The following is a 23,575-nucleotide window of genomic DNA, read 5'->3' on the forward strand; positions in this document are numbered from 1 at the left end:
CAGGAGCTATGAAATGTGTCTTGCTTCCTGTCAGGAGAAAGAGTGAAGTTGGACAAACAGCCAGCTTCACTCCATGTCAGAGGTGGGGGTATAAAAAACTTCATAGCCAAGCCTCTACTACTACCCCCTGCATCTCATATTTCTAATCCCTTCATCTCTGTCCCCTGAACCAAAGCGCAGGTCTGTTGGCTTCCTGCTACCTAAGTGTGGTCTGAAACCTCAACAGCATGGCTTTGTCCTTTCTTTGGATCAAGGAATCTAGAAACTCAAATTGAAATGAGAGGAAAAGTAAATCTCCTATGTGAACCATGCTGTCACACTTGCCCCCATTGCTCCTCCTTTGACCTGACCTGGCCAGTAATTCTGCCGAGAGAGCACCTGTCTGTAAGGCCTGAACCACCAGCCCCACATCACATTCCACAGGACTCTAGGGTGACCAACCTCTGAGGGGTTTCCCAAGACTTGGGACTCTCCGTGCAAAAAGCCGAGAAAAGCCCTGGACAAACTGGAATTGGCCACTCTGTTCTTAAACCAACCACCTTTGACAGGGTCTTTCCTAGTAAAAGTACAAAATTAGGGCATAATTCTTTTCATGAGATTCCTACTTGAAATTCTTGCTTCCAGGGAGCTAGGAACCAGCTGGAGCCAGGCCAAGACCATAACTCAGTGCGGAGTCTGGCTCCTCGTCTCCTTTACTTCTCCCTTTCAGCACCTCTAAACTCCCCGCCCCCGAAACCTCTTCTTTCCATCCCTATGTCCTTTAAATATTGGTCACAGAATGCCCCATCTTAGTTTATTCTTTCCTGTGTCATGTCATAAACATGTCACTCTAATTAGAAGAGTCAGCTAGAGACTCTCCTTGGAGTGCTACACATAGAGTCTGTGCAGTAAGATGTCCCTTGGGGTCAGCTGGCACTTCCATCTCCTTGCAGTAAAGCTGATGCTCTTTCTTTCTAGTTGTCATTTGTGACCAGTGGGGCTTATTAACTCTCCTGTTCTGGTACTGTTCCTCCCAGAACTGTCTGGCTGACTCACTGCTTCCTGAATCCATCCTTCCTCATGTATACAGAGAGAAATACATATGTTCTATGGATAGATGCATACTGAATGGAGAATACTGAATAGAGAACACTGAATGCATATGTGTCAATTTCTCTCTACCCATTTCTTTCTCTCTTACAGCAAGTCCCTAACAGAGAATCATACTACAAAAGTATGATTCCAATAGGACAAGCCACAGCTATTCAGTAAATGAGAAAACAAATCTTAAAAGTTAATGAAAGTTGTGGTAGGGAAAATGGATCTGGGCTCAAATACCCAGGACTGCTTCCCATTTGGAGGTGAAAATTTAAGCTTTCTAATGTTCAAATGGTCTGTAATTAAGTTGTACTTGAAATGGCAAGGTTTTACCTATGTTCTCAGCCCAATAATACTTTTGTTACTAGGAACATTTCATTCCGGAAGCTTTAAAAACCTGAATCATTATAAAAGGTACATGAAAAATGATTAAGTTTGCACTTTGGGGAAATTAATCCACATCTCTTAAACACCACAAGTCCATGAGTAACTATGAGTAATTCTGAAATGAATTTTCTACTGCAGAGAGAGAAGTTAATTGAAGTTTATCCAAGACTATATTTATCATGCTTTATCAGTATATGAAAAAGATCTGTGAATATATAAAAATAAATTTGGAATTGAGACCTAAAAGTATTACTAAGATGAGGTAATTTTTTATACTTTCTAATGTACAACTAACCATTCATAAAAGATATTTAAAACATTAAAAACTAGTCCACATCAAGTGATTCAATGCCTATATACAAGTAAAGTCAGTGGGCTGTTTTATACCTTGACTCGCTTACCCAAAGCTTTTAAAAATAAATATGCCATTTACTTATTTGTACACCTAATATCTAAACAGTATGACCTACATATATGGTAATAATACACTTTTTATTATATCAATTAGGATGTCTCTATTGCAAGTGACAGACAATCATATTCCAACTGATCGCACAATAAAGGAAATGCACTATTTCATAAAACTTGAAAGTGTAAAATAGAGAAGTTTCCGGACGTTATCTGACTTAGTGCACAGTGAAGCCACCGAGGCTCTAATATTGTTTTCATTGTCTGCTCCGCTTTTCCAGGTTTTGCTTTATTGTAAGACTGGAGTCATTACCCCACAAAGGTTTTTTACAAAAAGGAAGAAAAGAAAAAGAAAAAAAAAAACACAAAAAGGTGGATGCGGCTTCCTTCTTCATGCTCCTCTCTTGTGTCCAGCACCTACATCCATGTGCTTGGATCTCTGCCTCACCACATCAACCAGGCACAAAACCATGACTGTTCACTGGTTTCCAAAACAGACAGTCAGAAATACTATTCTCCCCAAGTACTTAATGAATCTAGAAACCAAGATGTGAAGTCAAAGGTGGGGTCACCTCAAGCCCTAACGGGTCGATGCCTGGATGCTCTCTCCTCGATCTTTCGCACACATCCCAGCTGCTCTCTTCACTCTGAGGAGCAAATGAGTCCTCCCCAGCTTCCGGCAGAGTGGCTTTCCCCACCATCCTCTCAGAATCCAGGTCACTACCAAGCACACACCCCAGTGGTTAATGAAGGCATTACCCTTTAAAAAATGACTGGCTCCATCTGGAGGCACACCCACCACACTAGTCATATAGGGGAAGGGCCCCTGCAGGGACTGAGACCTGGAGAGGCACAATATCATGCCCCAAACTCCTGCTGTGTGTCAGCAGGTTCTAGGCCAGCCGTGGGCAAACTACGGCCCGCGGGCCGGATCCGGCCCGTTTGAAATGAATAAAACTAAAAAAAAAAAAAGACCGTACCCTTTTATGTAATGATGTTTACTTTGAATTTATATTAGTTCACACAAACACTCCATCCATGCTTTTGTTCCAGCCCTCCGGTCCAGTTTAAGAACCCATTGTGGCCCTCGAGTCAAAAAGTTTGCCCACCCCTGTTCTAGGCCCTTCCACCAGAGCATGCTGCCCAGAGAGATGGGAAAGAACAAACTCGTATTGGATATTTGGGTGACTTTTGACAGTACTCATCATTTGGTCAGTACTATTATCCTATATAATAAAAGGCTAATATGCAAATAGACCGAACGGTGGAACAACGGGAACAGCCGAACAACCAGTCACTATGACATGCGCTGACCACCGGGGGGAGGGGGGGTGTGCAGAACATGGCGGGTGTATCCACGGTGGGATGGTGGAGCAGGTGAGTTGGGGTGCCAGACCAAAGCAGGGTACCAGTCACTGTCATCGGGGCGAGCCCCTGGCGGTTACTGAAAATTCTTTGCTCCCATGTGCTGTGGTCCTGCCCAGTACTCGCACCTGCTGCCAGCACCAGCCCCGCTCCCACCCACTGCTGATCCTTGGTGCCAGTCCCGATTGCTTGGCGCTATCAGCGGTTGCAAGCTGCGGCTGCCAGCCCTGATCATCCCTGAGGGCTTCTCTACCTCCCCCTGCTCCTGAGGGTGATCGGGGCAGCAGCACCGCCTGCACCCACTGACAGCGCCAGCCCAACTCACACTGCTTCTGGCGCCAGCCCCAATGGCTCCACATTGTCAACACGTGGGAGTGGCAGCAGCAGGAGTGGGACTGCCAGCAGACAGGGAACCAAGGGCCATGGCAGGAGTGGCCAGGTGGGGACACAGAGGATGGGCCAAGACCCGACCCTGTGCCTACCGCAGCCTCAGGGCCCACAGTTCCTTTCAAGGTGCACAAATTCGTGCACTGGGCCCCCAGTTATACTAGTATATATTTAAGTGTTATAATGTAAATATCTTTTATTATCTTTCACTCAATTTGGACAAATTGAAACTCTGCATTATTTTTTTTTTTAATATATTTGATTGATTTTTCACAGAGAGGAAGGGAGAGAGATAGAAAGTTAGAAACATCGATGAGAGAGAAACATCGATCAGCTGCCTCCTGTACATCTCCCACTGGGGATGTGCCCGCAACCCAGGTACATGCCCCCGACCGGAATCGAACCTGGGACCCTTCAGTCTGCAGGCCGACGCTCTATCCACTGAGCCAAACCAGCTTCGGCGAAACTCTGCATTATTAAATAATGTTATTTTGTTACCTAAACTTCGTTTTATTTCTTTATTATTTATTACTTAAGCATACTAGGCTAACAAAGAATTATCCAGTGGAATGCCCAAGGATTTTGTTGAAGAGATTTAATAATAAATAAGTAAATATATATGTATACATGTATTGGGGGCCAGATGTAAGCTGGCAAGGTCCTTGCACCTGAAGGGGCTAGCAAGGCTGGGATCCTTACCCACACAGTTTTCCCAGACTTGTTTGGATGGCGATTATCAGTAGAATAAGAGCAACCTTTGTAGAATGAGAACAGCCTTTCATGGTTACCAAGAAGTCTGTAGCTATTTACTGAGATATGCTGTACCGAGAGCTTGTCCTTCTGCTGTGTCCCTCCCTTAGAGATTAAGAGGAACAAAGAATACATTCCTCTTGACAGATCTCCTATTCAGTGTCTTGTGTATAAAAGGCTTTACGTGCTTAATAAATTTGCTGTAGTTCCTCGAGAGCTGCAGTTCTCCCAATCCTGCTTTCCTGTCTTTCTTTCTTTTCTCAATTCCCACCTCCCTGCCTCAGCGCGGCTCAACCTGTCAGGCTGGCCCTGACATACATGTACCAGATATACATACACAAATCAATTCTTCTTACTTTCTTCAAAATAGTTGAAGTATTTTCTCATAAGTATCTTCAATAACCCTCTTTAATTTTACTTACTCGCTAAATTATCTAGACTCTTGAGCTTTTTAAAAAGAGCTTACCAAAAATATTAGCAAAAACTTCAACCAACCCCCATATTCCAGATTGTACTAAATACATTTAAATTAGTCAAGGTTTACTCAATGTTATTTACATAAATTTACTCATTCTATGTTAAACACCCAATATTAGATTACATTTTTGCATTGTTTCTCAAAACTGACATTTTAAAACTGAACTTACAAATATTAAAAATTAATTATGAAACATGGTTGAGAGGTGACTGGAGACATTTGATAGGTAGCCTGCTTTCCACATTCACCCAGGTGCTCCCACCTTACAACTCCCAGCCCAGCTCCCCTTCAGACCACTGGCAGCCACACTCTTCCTCTGCCTTCTGCACTTCCCAGGCCCACATGATTTCCTTTCCAGTGAACACTGCTCTGGTCCTTAGCTTTGCCTCAAGCCAGAATGAGTGGACCCTCTGTGTGATTTAGCAACAATGAATGAAGAGTACAGGGAACCACATCTCTGTTGCTTTTGACAAGAGCCAAGATGGAAGGCCGGGTCTCCCTGACAACATACAACTTCAAGAACAGTGTCCAATATTAGGCCAAATGTTTGGAAGTAGGGAAAATGAGATTATTTGTTTCATCCATTTTATAGTCTAAATTTCACTGTTTCTGCTGGCCTGCATGGCTTAGTGGTTGAGCGTCAACTTATGAACCAGGAGGTCACAGTTTGATTCCTGGTCAGGGAACATGCCTGGGTTTCAGGCTCAATCCCCAGTGTAGGGCGTGCAGGAGGCAGCCAATCAATGATTCTCTCTCATCATTGATGTATCTCTCTCCCTCTCCCTCTCCCTTCATCTCTTAGAAATCAAAAAAAAATACTAAAAAATAAAAAAATTAAAATTTCACTGTTTCTAACATAGTACTTTAGAGTGAGATGCATTATAAAGCCATTCCTTGAAAAATAGTACATTTTTCACCATGATTAAATAGAATAAAAAGCATAATTAAGTTTAGGTAAAAACTGCCTTAAGAGATACTGTAGCAACCAGTTTGAGAGATGTTTGGCTCAGAAATCATTATATTTGTTTTATTAACTACTACCTATTTCTCTGCTGACCTATTCTTATATAGTCATGAGAGAGAGAGAGAAGATAGAAATATTAAGACAAAGAATCGGACTCTGTCTCCATGACACCAAAGCAAGGACTGCCTCCTTCTACATCAGCAGTTCTCAACCTATGGGTCGCGACCCCTGTGGTGGTCGCACGACCCTTTCACAGAGGTCGCCTAAGACCATCCTGCATATCAGATATTTACATTATGATTCATAACAGTAGCAACATTACAGTTATGAAGTAGCAACGAAAATAAATTTATGGTTGGGTCACAACGTGAGGAACTGTATTTAAAGGGCCAGAAGGTTGAGAACCACTGCTCTACATCTTTCTCCACCACTTGGGAGCTGCTCCTAGAAGAGGAAAGAGCTGAGTGGCTTCTGCGGCACCATGTGGGCGTGATGCAAGCAGCTCTGATGTCACTTGTTTGAGTGGCACCCTTACACCTGCGGAGCCACCTTTGCTTCTCCATCACTTTTCAGCCCTTAAACAGCCCCATGGAAAATACATCATCTAAAATCCACATGTCAATCCAGATGGGGGAGGGGTGCAGACTATAGTGAGAAATCACAATGTCTTCACAGCAAATTCTAAAAACCCGGAGTTTAAGTGAATTTTTTTGGGTAGAGTTTACCTGCCACAAAATACACCCATTTTAAGTATATAATTCAATAGGATTTGACTACACAAACCTCTGTAATCACCATTACAGTCAAAATACAAAATATTTCTATCACTCCAGAAAGTTCCCTCGTGCCCTTCCATGTAAATGCCCACAGGAAGATATTTTTTAAGTCATAGAACATTTATTTGAACATTTTTAAATTGAAGAAGCAATGAATCTGGTTACTTGCCAGAAACATTTAGATCTTCAATTCTTAACCTAAAATTGGATAACACTTCTCTGAGTACAGTTTTCACACAGACTAGCTACTAATAAGGAGCCGTTGCCACGGAGCTTGCAAACCTGGCTACAGTTGAAGTGTAACCTTCACCCAAAAATCTGAGTGGAAAGGGGTGTTTAAACCTCTGACATATTCTGAAGTTATAAAGGTCTCCTACTAAGGCTACGTGATAGGTAGTTAACATGGGTGAAGGGCTAGCGGGAGGAGGAAGCAAAAATGGAAAGGGAAAAAAAGACTCAGTTAAAAATGTGATATCCCATTTATGCACTTATGTAAAATGATACATGTATATATGTGTAAATTGAGTTTAAAAATGTAAAACATAAGCCCTAGCGGGTTTGGCTCAGTGGATAGAACATCAGCCCGTGGACTGAAGGGTCTGGGTTCAATTCTGGTCAAGGGGACCTACCACGGTTTCAAGTTTGATCCCCGGCCCTAGTCAAAGAGTGTATGGGAGGCAACCAATCAATGTGTCTCTCTCACATAGATGTTTCTCTCTCTGTCTCTCCCCCTCCCTTCTACTCTCTCTAAAAATCAATGAGAAAATATCCTAGGGTGAGGATTAACAAAAATAAATAAAATGTAAAAAATAATTACAGAGACACCTCATCTCGTACAAAAATGTTTAAAGTCTCCAAGTGAATCTCCTTCAAAACATTTCTTGTTTCATGTCTCATCAAATAATTGTCCCTCCCGTCCTAAAAAATAAAAGCAAACTAAAATCTAAAGCAGATTATTGACTGATGGAAATTGAGTTTGAGATTTGAAGTGAAAAGTGCTTTGTCAGCCTGAAGCTGAACATTTTGCTCCAGGAGTGCTTTGCCGCCTACTTATCCATTGATCAATAATAGATCAGACAAGAACTTTCCCTGCCACTACTTTCCAAGAGGAGCGGAGGTTCCGGCAAGTAAGGAGCCCAACCAAGATTCCCTTCCTAAACCCCATGTCCATCTGTCGGGTGGAATCTGTGAAACATTCTGGAATCAGCAGGCACGTTCAGCCTGCTTACTTCAAAGCAGCATGCAGCTAGCAAACACTTATGAGTTCCAGTATCATTTCTTTCAAAAATGTAAGAAGTGGTACACAGCATTAGAACATGAAAATGTGGCTGAAGTTTAATCACAAACGGACATGGGTAAGGAAATCATGGTAAATTGGAAAGAAGAAAAAGTTATTCAGAATCCTACCTTCCCAAAATAATTAAAGTTTGATAAAAATCCTTTTGTAATGTTTCTTAACATATTTGAAATCAAACTGCATGTTACATTCTGCATCCCAGTTATCCACTTAATTATCCAAATTTTAAATAGGATAAATAATTATCAATAAATGTCATTGTTAATGTTTATAATAATTAAGTCATACAAAATAATACTCAGCATTTCCATAGTGTTGAACAATTAAGACAAATAGTCACTTTTTGGTTATTTTAGCACTATGACAAACATGTTTGTATGTCTTCTTCTGTATTTTGGGATATTTCCCTAGAACATATTTCAATATGTGCAATTTTTGCATTTGGGTATAAAAATTTTATGTCTCTTGCTACATATTTTCAATTTACTTTGCAAAAATACAATCATTTTTAAGGCAACTTAGCAGTGTGTGTCAAGATGCTTACAAATATTCCTACTCTTTGATCCATTATTTTCTTAGAAAACAATCAGAGATATATAAAATTTTTGTGTACAAAAATATATAAAATTTTGTGTACAATATTATTATATCAGTATTTCCACTACTAAAATATTTGGCCACATTCTAAATGTCCAAAAATTAAAAAGCAATTAAATAATATTATGGTAGCCATAGAATGTACATTTTACAACCATTAAAATCCTATTTTCAAAAATACATAACAACAGGTGAAATGTCAAAATACAGCATATCATTAAGTTTAAATAAAATGTCAGTATGTAGAATTATATATATATATATGATCTCATATATACATATATATGTATATGTTCATAAAAAAAGCTAAAAACACATTGTAATATGTACAATGATTATTTCAGTGATAATTTCAGAGGGGTTGATTTTAAGTGTTTCTGCCTGTATGCTTTGTTATATATTTACATATTCAGTATATTAATCCTTTATGATATTTCTACAATATATATTTATGCACTTATGTAAAGTCACATACCTACGTATTAGTATATAAATGGAAATTGAATATAACATTTTAAACATAAAAGTAATTACAGAGAAACCCCAATTCATACAAAATGATTTTTCAGAGTTTATTTTTTGTGTCTTTATTTTGTTTTGGACAGAGAAGTTTATCACTTTACATGCATAATTTTTCATGTTACACAAACAAAATCACCATGCTAAGAGTCCCTTTAACAAAGTGCCATTAAAGGCTTTAGCAATAATGTGGAATCAGCGGCTCAAGATTCCAAATAGTTCAAATGGTTTATACAATGCAATTTTAGACACAAAAAGAAAAAAAATTCAACGGAGTTTTCCACAAGATTTTAATCATAGTTTTTGTTTTATTTTTAATATATTTTATTGATTTTTTTACAGAGAGGAAGGGAGAGGGATAGAGAGTTAGAAACAATGATCAGCTGCCTCCTGCATACTCGCTACTGGGGATTTGCCTGCAACCAAGACACATGCCCTTGAACGGAATCAAACCTGGGACCTTTCAGTCCGCAGGCCAAGGCTCTATCCACTGAGCCAAACCGGGTAGAGCAATCGTAGTTTTACATTATTGTCTTAAGGTTTAAAAAAGAGTTCCTCCACAAGGAAGCAGAAACAGCATTTATACGTCCGCCTGTGTTTACATTTCACCAGCCTCTTTGGGGGCTTTGTTCTAACCCTTCAGCAAAACCACGGGACTCAAGGACCCAGCCACTCAGCTCTTGGCCACCTGCAGTGTAAATTCTAAAGTCCTTAGTTTGTCTAAACAAGACTCAAGCTCCTTTTGAGTCTGGCTTCTACTCACTTGAACAGCCTCATCTGATTATCAACCCTCCTGTTCCTGCCACTCTGCTCTACTTGCCATGAGGAGGGGCATTCACTGAGTGAAAACGAGCTTCCTCTATTCTATGGGGGACAATTCCCACAGGGTCATGGGACTCCCCTCAGGTCACCTCTTCCAAGAAGTCTTTTTCCTTTCGTCCTCCCTTTTCCTCCTCTGCTATAGGCTGCCGCCTGCTCTCCTCTGGACTGCCACAGAGTCTTTGCTTCCTCTAAACTGCTTTTATCACACTTCATCATGAAAGCCCGCATGCTTATTTTAATTCCCTTGTAGAATGTCAGAGAAGGCAGAGGCTTTTTCCTGTTTTACTCATTGCTATATGCCCGGTGCCCAGAAAAGTACTTAGAAAGCAGCCAATAAAAGTTTGGAAGTGTGTAAGACTGACTGCCAGAATAAATGAGTGAGTGAGTGATTGTGTGAATCCAGCAGAGAACTTGAGCATCTAACACACAAGGTGCCTGGCCAGGGGGAGAAGTGATGCCAAGAGGAAGGGGCAGAAGAGCATGACGTTTTACAGAGACTTCAAACACAGGTAGCCTGGGAAGGGAGAAAGAGCACAGACTTCTGTCAGACACACTGCTGTGTGATTCTGAGACGGTTCCTCAACGGGTACTTGTAAACTGGGATACTCAGCTGCTTTGGTTATTGTGAGAATTACCTGAACCATAAATATACAAATACATGCACACAGTGCTCTGTGGATAGTAGGCATTCAGTAAATGCTTGACTTTTTTCTTATCCCCTTGTGTTATAGTTTGGTCTGGTTATTTCTATACCTGTGTAAAGCTGATCACAAATTTCTAGGGAAAAAATGTACTGGACAAAATTATTTTTAACTAAATTATTTTTAATTTTTATTTTTAAAAGATAAACCATGCTAGAAGGGGAAAGGGAAGGTACCCAAACTCCTGCAAGGGCAGGCCTCCTGGCCAATAGATGTGGGTGTGTAGCACATGCTGAAGTAATGGGCCCCAGAGGGGGTTGCAGGGGTGAGTTTTGTATGGCACAGAATCTCACATATTTTAATGGTGAGACATAAAGTTATTCTCAGAGCAAGGAAAACCTTCTCTCTTATGGATTTCATTACCCTTTCTCTTGATGGGACAAACACATACAATATTAAATTCTGTCCTAGAGCCACTTGGCTAAATGTGTGGATGCCTAGGGCCAAAAATACATCCATTGATTTGGGGATTAAGATCTATTTATATGCTTTTCAAACAGATACTTCTGTTCACCTTGAAGCACTTGTGCTTGTGTTAGGCTGGATGGCTGGGGGCACTGGTCTTACTACGCACAAAAATAGACCAGCCTGTGCCTGGCGAGCTGACATGCTCAAGGATGAGGAACGCAGGGTTTTTAGAGCAGCCTGCTGGATCCACAGGCTCACTCACGGCCTCCCTGGCAGAGCAAGGAACCTCCCCACAGCAGAAGAGACTTTTGCAGAGAAATGAGGGAAATAAGTCATGGGACGGGAACAGCTAAAATAAATATTTCTGCTGCCAGTAGCATAGAGACTCTGTGAACTAATTTAACAAGCACAAGCTTTTATTGCCTCCACAGAATCTCATGGCTCTTATATCTGGTGGCAACACGATCAATCTCTACTGGAATTGTCATTGTCTTTGAATTATTAGCTTACCTACCGTTGTATGGTATTATCTGCCAGGTGGAATTTTGTCAGTGTTGTTAGTTGTTGTATTTTGCTTATTTTGGACTTTGCCCATATGGATATGCATGACAGACTGTGTTCAAAGGTGGGTCCACCTTTCTACTGTGTATTTTTTCCTTCGGCATTTTATTTCATTGTAAATTATCAACGTTATTATATTTTAATGCATCGCTCTTCTTAATTTGGTTAGTCAATGTATTTGGCTGACATTAACCAAAGCCAGATAAAGAGCAGTGGGTGTGGGAGGCAGGAAACACAACACAGCTAAGGGAGGTGGGAATTCACCACAGTAGCTTGGCTACAATTAGGTGTCTGGGGACAGGCTGTTTGTACAGAGGTGATAGAGAGAGAAGTGGTAACAGGGAAGGAGAGAATGGAAACAGAGCCGGCTGACAGTGGAGGAGGAGGAGCAGCTAGGTATAAACACAAGGTAGGAATGGCTGCAAATTGCTGCTTGGCACCTTAGGAGAGACTGCCCGTAGGCTGCGGTTTGGCTTTGGGGGAGGTGCCGATGGCAATTAGGAGAGAGGAGGTGGTTTGAAAGGAGAAAGCTCCTCCAGCACTGCTACCCTGTGGGAAAATTCACATCCGCATGGAATCTAAGACACTGAGACACGGCTGGATGGCTGGGTGCTGGATGGATGGGTGGGCAGACAGACAAACAGATGATTGTTTATAGGAAGACAGTAGCAATTTGAGGAACACCAAAGAGGACCCTGACCAAAATTACGTTCGCTGTGGGCCTTCAGGGATGCCACCCTTACAAATTCTTTCCTCTTCGTTGTTCAGTGTGTGGTCCTTTGGTCTCTGGATCAAAATGAGCTTGTTTAGAAACTCGTGGGAGAGGGGACTAAGAATCTGCAGTTCAAGAAACTCTCCAGGTAAGTGTTAGACATACTGATGTTTGAAATGCCTGGACTACAGCAGCATCCTTTGTGGGTGTGAAGTCCATGCCGACGTCAGATCTTTTTTAATGGACCACTGGCTAAAAGTCAGACAGGAAGAGAGTAAGATAATAAATATTTTCTGGTGGAGAGAAGGGCCTTTCTAAGTGTCAGTGGAGGGTCCGAAGCAGTAAGAACGCCTGGAAGTATCCTCAGGGTTGTTATGGGGGGAGAGAAAAGTCAAATTACCCTGAGTGCCACCTGGGTGTTATGGACTAATATATTTTCCAAGGTCCAAATAAAGTGCCCACTCCTTCACAACTCATGTCACATTCGCCCATCTAACCCCAGAGAGAAGTCACCTGTGCTTCTGATGTGTAGAATTTTGTCTACACATCTTTATGGACATCACCTACTCATTCATTTAACAAATGCTTATTGAGCACTTATCCTGTGCCAGGCACAGTTGTAGGCATGGGGGCAGAGCCGTGAACAAAGTAGACAAAAAGGTCTGCCCTGTGGAGCTTAGATTCCAACAGGGGAAACATTTAGTAAGAAAAATAAATACATATTAGATAAATGCTAAGAGGGAAATACAGTAGGAAATAGTACTAGGAAGTGTGTGAATATAAAAGGAAGCTGTAATTGTAGATAGCCCTGCAAGACCTCTTTGAGAAAGTGATGTTTAAATAAAGACCAGAAGGACTAACGGAAGTGAGCAGAGGGACTACCCAGAGAAAGTGCAGTTAAGCAGAGGCAATAGCAAGATTAAAGGCCCTGAGGCAAGGCCTGCCAGTATCTCCCCAGTACCAAGGTGGCCTTTGCGGCTGGAGGACAGCAGGCAAGGGAGAGCCATAGGAGATGAGGTCAGATGGCTCTGAGCGGACCCATTTCCTGGGCCTCAGAAAGCTTTTGTAGATTTTAGAAACACGTTATCCTTTATAAGAAAAGGCTAATATGCAAATTGACTAAACGGCAGAATGACCAGTCGCTATGACACGCACTGACCACCGGGGGCAGATGCTCAATGCAGGAGCTTCCCCCTGGTGGTCAGTGTCCTCCCACAGGGGGAGCGCCGCTCAGCCAGAAGCCAGGCTTACGGCAGGCAAGCGCAGCGGTATTGGCGGGAGCCTCTCCTGCCTCCACGGCAGCCCTAAGGATGTCCAACTGAAGGCCTAAGCCATTAGTCGGACATTCCTGAGGGCTCCGGGACTGCGAGAGGATGCAGGCTGGGCTGAGGGATCCCACCCCTCCCCACCCTCCTACCCCCCGCTGAGTGCACAAATTTCATGCACCAGGCCTCTAGTCCTTTATAAGATGGAAATTGTTGAAGAATTTTGAGCTGGTGAGTTTTATTCACATTGACAACATCCCTGGTTATTTTGTTGAGAATAACTGATGGGGGGAAAGTTTGACAGAAGACTAGTTTTCAAAAGCTATTGCAATCATCCAAGGGAGAAATAATGGTAGCTTGGACCAGTGTGGCAGCAGAGAAGGTGGTGAGAGATGACCCACTCTGAATATATTTTGAAAGTCTGGCCAACAGGTAGCGTAAGAGAGCACAAGAGGCATGAGGAAGAACTCTAAGGTCTGGGGCCTGAGCAACTGGAGAAGGGCTGTTGTCATTTACTGCTGTGGGAAAGGCTGTATGGAGAACAGCTTTGGGGGAAAGGGTAAGCACTGAAACACTCAGAGGTAGAGTGAGCAGCTCTGCTGGTTTGCCTGGGGCTGAGGGTTCCCAGCACACAGGACTTCTGAGAAAGCTTGAAGCTGACTGAGATGACGGACCACCTGCTCAGAGGTCAGGGAGATGAAGGAGAAACCGGTGAAAAGGAATAGCAGAGCCACAGGAGACATGTTGCCCTGGGAGCCAAGTAAATAACAAGTTTCAAGCAGAAGCCAGCTCTCAACTCTGTCAGGTGTTGCTGATGGGGCAGTAAGATAGGGGCTGAGAGTTGACCACTGGATTTGGCAACAGAGAGGTCACAGGGGACCTTGCCAAGAGCAGTCTGAGTGAAAGGAGCGAGACTGAAAGCCTGATTTTAGTGCTTCGAGACTATTCTAGTCAGCTCAGGCTGCTCTAACAAAAATACCATAGACTGTGTAGCTTAAACAACAGAAATGTATTCTCACAGTTCTGGAGGTGGGAAGTCCAAGATCAAGGTGCCAACAGACTCAGTTCCTGGTGAGAGTCCTCCTTCTGGCTTATAGACAACTATCATCTTACTGTGTCCTCACACTTTCTTCAGTGTGTGTGTGTGAGAGAGAAAGAAAGAAAGAGAGAGAAAGAGAGAGAGAGAGAGAGAGAGAGAGAGAGAGAGAGAGAGAGAGATTGATTGAGATTAAGTTTGCTTTTTCTTCTTATAAGGACACCAATCCTCAATCCTGTAAGATTAGGACCCCACTCTTAAAATCTCACCTAACCTTAATTGCCTCCTAAAGATCCTATCTCCAAATACAGTCACATTCCAGGTGAGGGCTTCAACATATGGATCTGGGGAGGGACACAATTCAGACTATAACAAAGGGAGAAACTGGGAAGAGCAAACAACACCCTCGGGAAGTTTTCCTGCGCAGAAAAGGAAAAAAGTGAGGGGTAGCTGAAGGGTATATAGGATCAAAAGAAGGTTGTTATCTGCCTTAAGGTGGGTAGAAGGGGGAAAGGTATGGTTATGGTGATGGAGATAATGTGGTGAAGAGGCAGTGGGGTCTCTAATTACGTAAGAGGGAGTGGGACCTAAGGACAACTGGGATGGACTGAACGAGGAGCAAAGATGGTTCATCTTCTGAAACAAGAGAAGATGCAAAATGTATGGACACAAATTCATATAGGTCCACAGATGTAGTAACTCCCTTCCAATTACTTCGGTTTTCTTGGTGAAATAGAAAAGAAAGGTCATCAGCTACGAGTGATGATGATGATGAGAGGAGCTGACAGGAATTTGAGGTTAGAGTCTGCTAGGAGAGGAGGAGAGTGGTGGACCAAGGGAATGAAATGTAAGTGCTAGGGAGCATTAGGGACCCACTGAGCAGTGAGCACCCCTTTTGAATGGAAGTCAAACACTGGCACCTTAGCACAATTCATTATGATGCATCCCTGGAAGGAAGTTGCACAAAGAGGATCGGAAGACTTGGGATCTGATCAGATTTTCACCATTTACTTATGCGAGTCCCTTAACTTCTCTGAACATCCTTGTGTTTTTATCTGTAAAGTCAGGATATTTACATCTGCACTGCCTTCCTCAGGAAAATCATGAGGTGGAACATGAGGGATATCTTCTAAAATGTCAATTGTTAAACACATCAAGCTCACTTGGAAACTAGAGTGGATACAATTAGAACAGCACAAAAAGGTGGGAGGCCCTATGGAGTTCCCAGGTCAAAGGGAGGTCTTTCCAGAAAGAATGGCATAAAGCCATTTGGAGCAACAGGTGTGAAGGGCCATCAAAAGGAAAAGAGAAAGAAAAAGAAGTTAAAGAGGGGTGTGCCACTGGCCCCTATACACTCTTATCGTGATTAGAAATGGGTGCCCCTTCTTCCACTTGTCAAAAACTTGTCCTGATATACCTACTTTCTTAGAATAAGGTATTTTCTTGATATATTCCTGAAAAATTGTTGAAACAAATGTGAAAATCTAGTGTTATTGTGTGAATGGTGCCCCCTAGGGTTGTGTAGTGTACAACACCACACAGCAGTTCTGTCTTGGTTGACCTTCAACACTAACTAACCCCTTCACTGTACACCACGATGAATCCTTCATGTCTATATATAAAATATGTTTTTAAAATCAAAATTAAACATTATTGGTTTTTGTGCCTTAGAATACACACACACACACACACACGCGCGCGCACACACACATATACATACATATACTCTTGTTGTGCCTGGATTAGAAATGATCTTTGGAGATCAATGACTTCCAGAAAGAATTTTAACATGTACATTCCAGCAGATGGGAATTTAATGGTACATACTGATATATATTATGTGCACTGTTCTGTTAAAAACTAAGCAACCATTTAAAGGACAAACAGGCTAGACTCATTTCATTTGGGTCCATTTTCCTAGTCAAATCATATGGATTAGAAGCTGAATTTAAGGAAAGTGGTTCAGCGAGGTCAAATCCAGTTTTTCCTTTTTCACACAGACTTTGTATCTATTTCTTGGATAATTGCCACCTTGTGAAATAATCACTAGTAATAGATCCAGCTTAGAGGATTCCTGGCCTGGTACTCAGCTGAGAAGTTTACGTGTATTATTGCACTGAATCCTATCAACCACCTTATGAGATCACTGTTATTACCTCACCTTACAGATGAGAAAACTGAAACTTGAAGAGGTAATCTTGCCCAAAGTAAATACCAGGAGTCAAGGTCTCACTCTCTTGGTATCCATAGCCACCTGTTCTCTGTCACAAGTGTGTCAGTCTCCCTTGACACTTGATTAAATTATTATTAGGATGATTAAATGAGCCTTTTGGACTGCTTCAAGAATCATTAAATACTGTATTTCTTAAGTTTTAAGGGCCTCGTTTAACACTCGAAGACATACCATGGAAGCCAAAACCTATGGGTGGTATTTATCTGTGGAATAAAAGTTTGTAATTCAGTATCCTAAACACCATATAGTCTCAGAGCAAGCCAAACAGAGCAACATAATTTGAAAAGTAACTCATTTAAAGAAAATATTTCAGAGCTGAAATAATTCAAATCTTTTTTTGGTCAAATAACTGAACAAAATTTCCCTTACAATGCCCTTCAACAGTTTAATTTATTTAAAGCCCTGTCCCAGCTCACCTGTCATTCCTGCATTCTTTTAGAAACTCCCCTAGTGGCCTAGAAGTGTTAACTTCCTTAACTAGCATACTAGAGGAAGATTCGGAAGTACTGTAGCAATTCGTTTTCTTTGTCTACTTTTTTTTTTCTTTAATCCCTCTAGCTCATTATTTTGTTTTATTTTTCAGTTACAGTGGATATTCAAAGTGTTTTATATTAGTTTCAGGTGTACATAGTGGTTAGATAATTATATTATTTACAAAGTGATTCCCCCTCCCCTGATAATTCAAGTACCCACTTGGCATCATACCTAATTATTACATTATTGACTATTCCTTATGCTGAACTTACACCCCCTGACTATTTTGTAACTACCAATTTTCTTTGTCTACTTTGATGGAAACTATTCTCTTACTAAACTGTGAAGGTGAAATCAGAAGGAGAGCATGACATATCAGTTTTTAAATGGCCACATTCCACCCTATGAGACAAAGAAGTGAAGGACCCAGTGATTTTTATGACAATGAGCATTAAGGAAGGCCCTTCAAGTTCCTAAATTTCAGAAATTTACGGACTTTAAGAGTGAGGGCCAACCCCATTGACATCACAGATTCTTCCTGCAGTCACAATGCTGCTGAGCCACCCTGGAAAATACTCCAGAAATAGAAAGACTTTAGTCAGGATTCAATCAATATTCCTTAATACTCTGGCTTTCAAAGAAAATTTTTTAAAGTCTCAAAGTATCAAATCAATAAAAAAATAAAGCCAGGAAATCAAGCACCATGAGTTCAAGTATTTATCTCATGGATTACTCAAGGTCTCTGAATTTCTCATACTTTACTATCTGACTTATATTTCATGTTATACATAAACAAGGTAATAAATCCCAAAGAAAACCATTGGATGGTTTGGACACAATAGGGTGAGAAATCATTCCATATTATTTTAGAACAGTTTGATCTAAATGAGTGCATTTCAGCCAAGTTTTCTAAATGTATAATGGAAGTACCTGAGATGATAAGCTCTTCTAGCTGGTTATAGGTGTGATTGGAGGGTCTTGGGATGGGGCGAATGGGGTAGGTAAGCAGGGAAGAGGGGAGTATAAACCAAATTGGAAGGCTCCCTTTACCCATTGCCATACGTACAATAATACAATTTTTAAAAAATCACCACTGCAGAAATGCATGTGCTATAGTTCCTGATCTGATTCAGAATTCTGGTTGCCTAGATACAGATATAAACAAAAGTGTCTCCCCGACTGCCGAGGAACAGCCAGATGAACCTGATGGCCCCTTGCCTGGCTCGACCAGTGACCAGAAAAACAAAGTAAGTACTTTTAGCTATTCTTATTAAAGACAGAATATTTTGTTCAGCTTCTTTAAAGCTCAGCATTGCTTAGAGACTTCTAAGGAATCCTGGAAAAGTTGTTTTTATTTTCACTCTACCCACATTTCCTGTTGGGTTTGTTTTTTTCTGCTTTGACAAAGTGACTAATGGCAACACACTCTGAAAAAGCAAAAAAGGCTCAACTTTCGAATACATTCATATGTATGCTAAAAATTAACAAAATTATTTTTTAGTTAGATACAAAAGAAACTATGATAAAGTGAAGGTATAGATGGTATCTGTAACATGAAAAAGAGACCAGCAAATGGAATGTTTCTTTTACTGGTACTTGTCATAGCTTCCCCATTAATAAAAAAGAACATTCAAAAAAAGGAAGTGTTTTCAGGCTTTGCTTTTTAATTCCCATGACACCTGACCGGCAGGTGCAGCTTCTTGTGATGGAAAGAGCACTGGAAAGCTAGCACAATGTTAAGCACTGATATTTTGTATGGCTGTACCACACACTTGCTGTGTGACTTTCAGCAATGACTTAACCTCTCTGTTTCTTTTTCTGTGAAATGGGCTAATTATGCCTGTCATTCAAAGAAGTGGAGTTTGAATGGGCCACTATGGTAAAGAGTTTAGCATGTAGGAAGGACTCAGTCAATAGCTGTAATATAATTATTATCATTACCCATATGATCTTGAATAAGTCCATTACTTCTGATCCTCAGATTCATCACCTATGTAAATATTCATCTTAAATTCTTTCTGTAATAAAGGATTTCAGTTACTTAAAATAACTGTTATTCTTTTGATAAAATCACATGACATATGTGAACATATTTTATAGGCAATTAAACCCTAAAGAACAACAACGTTTTCAAGTATTATTCTGAAACAGGTGAAAACTGATGCATGTAAAAATTCCCATAATAAGCATCAAGTTGTTTGTGAGAATTTTTATGTAATTACATTCTAGCTTGTAGGAATAGGGATGAAGCAGGCTGAAACAGAAACTCCTATATGCAATTAGCAAAGTTATTAAATTTACTGTGTTATATATATGAAAAATTGCACAGAAATAAAGAGGAAATATATATGTCATAATGTTAATGACTTGTGCTCAAAGCAGAATTGTCAGTGGAAACATTTTTTTTTCTGCATCTTTCATTTTTCTATATGCTTAAAAATTTCCTCCTTTATTGGGTTTAACATTTGTTTAAAAGTGTATGACTTGTAGGTGTGTTAAGAGGATGCTACTTATGGTTTTCAAAAGAAGACTTAAATTAATAAAATAAAAATAAAACATACGCAGCCAATTGTTTCACTTGAGAAGGAAAAAGGACGACAACAACCCAGTAATTTAGTGTCCTCGGACAACATAGTCATCATTGCTCCCTCATTCCACAAGCACTTACAAAGGGCTGCTAGGTGCCGCGCTTATAGGGACCAGCCAGTTGCTGAGGAAATACCAAGACCCCTGCAGGCCAGGGGCAGCCGCGGAGAGGGGAGGAGGAAACAGCTGGCATTAGAAAGTGAGGAACCCAGGCCAGCACTGTTCCAGCAGAAAACTGCAGTGAACACAAGAGCGAGAGCAGGCCAGCCGTGGTCTCTAGGGAGTGAGGGTGGTTTTCACAATGTGGACCTGGGCCCAGTGGATCATTATATTCCTTCTGTAGGGAAAGACCAGGCTTCAGAGCAGCAGGTGCCACTCAGCAATGCGGAGAGGTCTAAAGCCCACGGCGACTCCAGCCTGTTCTGCTTGCCAGGCCAGGCCCCGCCCGGCCAGGAGAGCCTTTCTGTTGTTAGCTTCGTAGGTAATTGACTTTTTTTTTTAATATAAATTTTATTGATTTTCCACAGAGAGGAAGGGAGAGGGACAGAGAGTTAGAAACATCGATGAGAGAGAAACATCAATCAGCCGCCTCCTGCACACCCCGCACTGGGGATGTGCCCGCAACCAGGGTACATGGCCTTGACCGGAATCAAACCTGGGACCCTTCAGTCCGTAGGCCAACGCTCCATCCACTGAGCCAAACCGGTCAGGGCAGTAATTGACTTTTATTTTTTTATATTTTTTATTTTTAGTTTCACTGGAGGAGCTAGATTTCCAATTATGTTTCTTAGGCCTTAAATTAAGAAGAAGTGGTAATTCCTTAAGCATTTGCAAAACGAACGATTTCGGTATGTGGGTCTCAACATATTCTGCTCACCATCGCAGTATACAATAACATAAAGCAAGAAAAAATATCCTAGGGAGATATCTTGTTTAAGTTTTAAAATGAGATGGAATTCCACTCTTCTCTCCTATTGAATCTAGTTCAGTGACAGGTTATTAAAATGAAGATAAAAATGTGTCCCGTTCTTAAACTTAAAATAAAAGAGCATTAGAATTGAAAACAGTTTCATAGCATATGCAAGCACAATAAGTACATTTTGATCCTCTTTCTTCCAACAAATGCTGCAAAATTATGAACTTTAATACAAATAGAACTTTCTAGAGATGCCATTTTTTAAATATAGATAAGCATTCATATGGTCAACTATGTTTAGTAGTAAGTTATGTACATAACTGTGATCTGACTTTTTTAAATATATGTTTTGATTTCAGAGAGAGGAAAGGAAAGGGAGAGACAGAGAGAAACATCAATGATGAGAGAGAATCATTGATTGGCTGCCTCCTGCACGCCCCACACTGGAGATTGAGCCTGCAACCCCAGGCATGTTCCCTGACTGGGACTCGAACTGTGATCACCTGGTTCCTAGATCAATGCTCAACTACTGAGCCACACTGGCTGGGCAACTGTGCTCTGACTTTTAGTTCTCATTGGCTATAATAAACTGGCACCCAGCTGTATTAGAAAACAGAACTACTTTGATAGACTGGTTTTCTAGTATGGGCTTTTTTTTTTTTTTTTTTTTTTTTAGAAAATTAGCTGATTTCCCTTGGAATCCAGCATATCAGGAATAATTCACTCTGTAAGGACTTCTTTAGTAATGCAGCCAATAATCACAGGATGTTTCATTTAAAATTTATCTAAGAATAATCTATGACTTTGACCTTTCCCAAAAGTTTTTCCTATGATACCAAATCTGTGAAATGCAGCTCCCTGATGTCTTCCCAGAACTTGACTTTAGTTTTAGTCTCCAGCAATACAAAAGGGGCCTGTGCAAGATTAACTGGGCTGATGGTCTATGATCTATAGTTTTTGTTTTGTTTAAAATTTAAAAATTTATGTAAGGATAAGATATATAGGAACTTCCCGGATGGTACATTTTAAAGCCATGACCTTTGTTTTAGGTAAGATTATCTCCAGTCAAAATGTCAACCAAGAACTCTACAGATCTAGTTGAATATGTTGACAAGTAAGTCCGTAAATTATAAATAGTTTTAACTACTTACTGTATTTAATGATTCAGTTAGAGACTAAAGGGGTTGAAAAAGATCTTTAGTTCATCCAAACTAGTCTCTGCTTTTAAAAGAGACTGCATTAAACAATCTGAGAAAGACAAGCCTTTCTATCCTATTCCTTCCTGATTGACAGAGCAAGCTGATTTTACTGTCTGCTCTTTAATAACCTGCATAGGTTCCCATGTTTATGAATGAAACTAGAGGCCCAGTGCACGAAATTTGTGCATAGGTAGGGTCCCTAGCAGCTGTCAGCTGCCAGCCAGGGCCTTCCTTCCCCGGCTGCCAGCTGCTGTCTGGGCCTTTCCTTCATTCCGCGCCACCCCCTAATGGTCAGTGCACATCATAGCGAGCGATCAAACTCCTGGTTGAACTCCCGAGGGGACACTTTGCATATTAGGCTTTTAGATAGATAGATAGATCGATAGATAGATGATAGATAGATAGATAGATAGATAGATAGATAGATAATACAGCATACGCAATAAGTGACATACTACTACAAGTTCTGACATAGTTCACTATGACTTTACAAATAAACCAAATAAATCTTTTAACATTTCATGATCAAAAGTCAGAAAAATTTGAAATATATTAAATTAATCATCAGAAAATTTTGATTGAGCTGTTTACAGTGCCTCACCTGGAGCTCATCCAGGGGAGGCCTACAGAAGAGGGACAACTCTGGGGACATGGAAACATAACGTGCTATTAATACATGTGCAATGTCCAAAAGATGCTAGAATTCCAGTTTGAAAAGGTGAGATCACAACAGGCAATGCCTGTTAATTTTGTTGTTTTCCATTCCATTGGTCAGAGGAGGATTTATTCTTATACACCAGTTAATGTTTGCAGAGAACTTGGGATTTAGTATTGGGCTTTCTGAGATTTTGTGTGACCTCAGTCAGTCCACAATGTCTCTGGGCTTTGGCGCTTTCATTTGCCAAATGAAGAGGTTAGATGAGAAGTTCTCTAGGACCCACTGTAGCTTTAAAATAATTCTGGCTCTAAAAACATACATCAAACAGCAGGTGACCTTGAGAAAAGTAAAAGGTCTTCTCTTTTCTGGGCAATCTGCTCCCTCTATAAAATGGAGTGAGGATTTAAGTGGTCGATGATGAGCAACCTGAGCCCCAGGGCTTTTTTATTCAAGATAAGACCCAGATTTCATTTCCAGGATGCGGATTAGAAAGATGCCTCTACTTTCTGTTTCTCAACTCTGCCCACAATTTCTCATAAATATTATTTTATGTAGTAAAGTAAATGGCTAAGATTTAAGAACATACATTATTTTCCCATGGGATTTAATTTTGAATGGAAAACAAATTCCACCCATAATTTTTTTTTAAATTTTTTAATCGACACTCCTTAAAAATTTTATTACTATTGAATCAAATAATTTATAAGTCTCTTCCATCCCTAAGATTCTTTGGTCTTCAAAAATTGGTTATCACCATTTATTCACTTAACAAATATTTATTGAGTATCTACTAAGTGCCAGGCACTATGCTGGGCACTTGGAGAGCCATCAGTGAACAAAAGAGACAAAGATCCCTGCCCTCGTGGAGCTTCTGTCCTAGCAGGAAGAAGGGACACACATTGTAGAAAGTCTGACAAGGGTAGGCCTCATTGAGAAGTTGACATTTGAGGAGGGACCAGATGAGGAAGTTGGCCATGTGGACATCTTAAGGAAGAGCAA

At 40.8% G+C, this 23,575-nt stretch overlaps 1 protein-coding gene across 1 annotated transcript in view; it reads left to right on the plus strand.

The window, feature by feature from the left end:
• The first annotated feature begins 11,860 nt into the window (after window positions 1-11,860).
• The window catches only part of FAM81B (family with sequence similarity 81 member B), a 61,345-nt gene continuing 49,630 nt past the window's right edge, over window positions 11,861-23,575 (plus strand). The window contains exons 1-4 of the mRNA XM_036310517.1: window positions 11,861-11,906; window positions 12,266-12,357; window positions 18,367-18,464; window positions 21,769-21,833. Coding sequence (XP_036166410.1) covers window positions 12,294-12,357; window positions 18,367-18,464; window positions 21,769-21,833 — 227 coding nt within the window. The 5' untranslated portion in view covers window positions 11,861-11,906; window positions 12,266-12,293. The remainder of the gene's footprint in view (window positions 11,907-12,265; window positions 12,358-18,366; window positions 18,465-21,768; window positions 21,834-23,575) is intronic.

The sequence above is a fragment of the Myotis myotis genome, unplaced genomic scaffold (assembly GCF_014108235.1).
Source record: "Myotis myotis isolate mMyoMyo1 unplaced genomic scaffold, mMyoMyo1.p scaffold_m19_p_5, whole genome shotgun sequence".
Taxonomy (NCBI): domain Eukaryota; kingdom Metazoa; phylum Chordata; class Mammalia; order Chiroptera; family Vespertilionidae; genus Myotis; species Myotis myotis.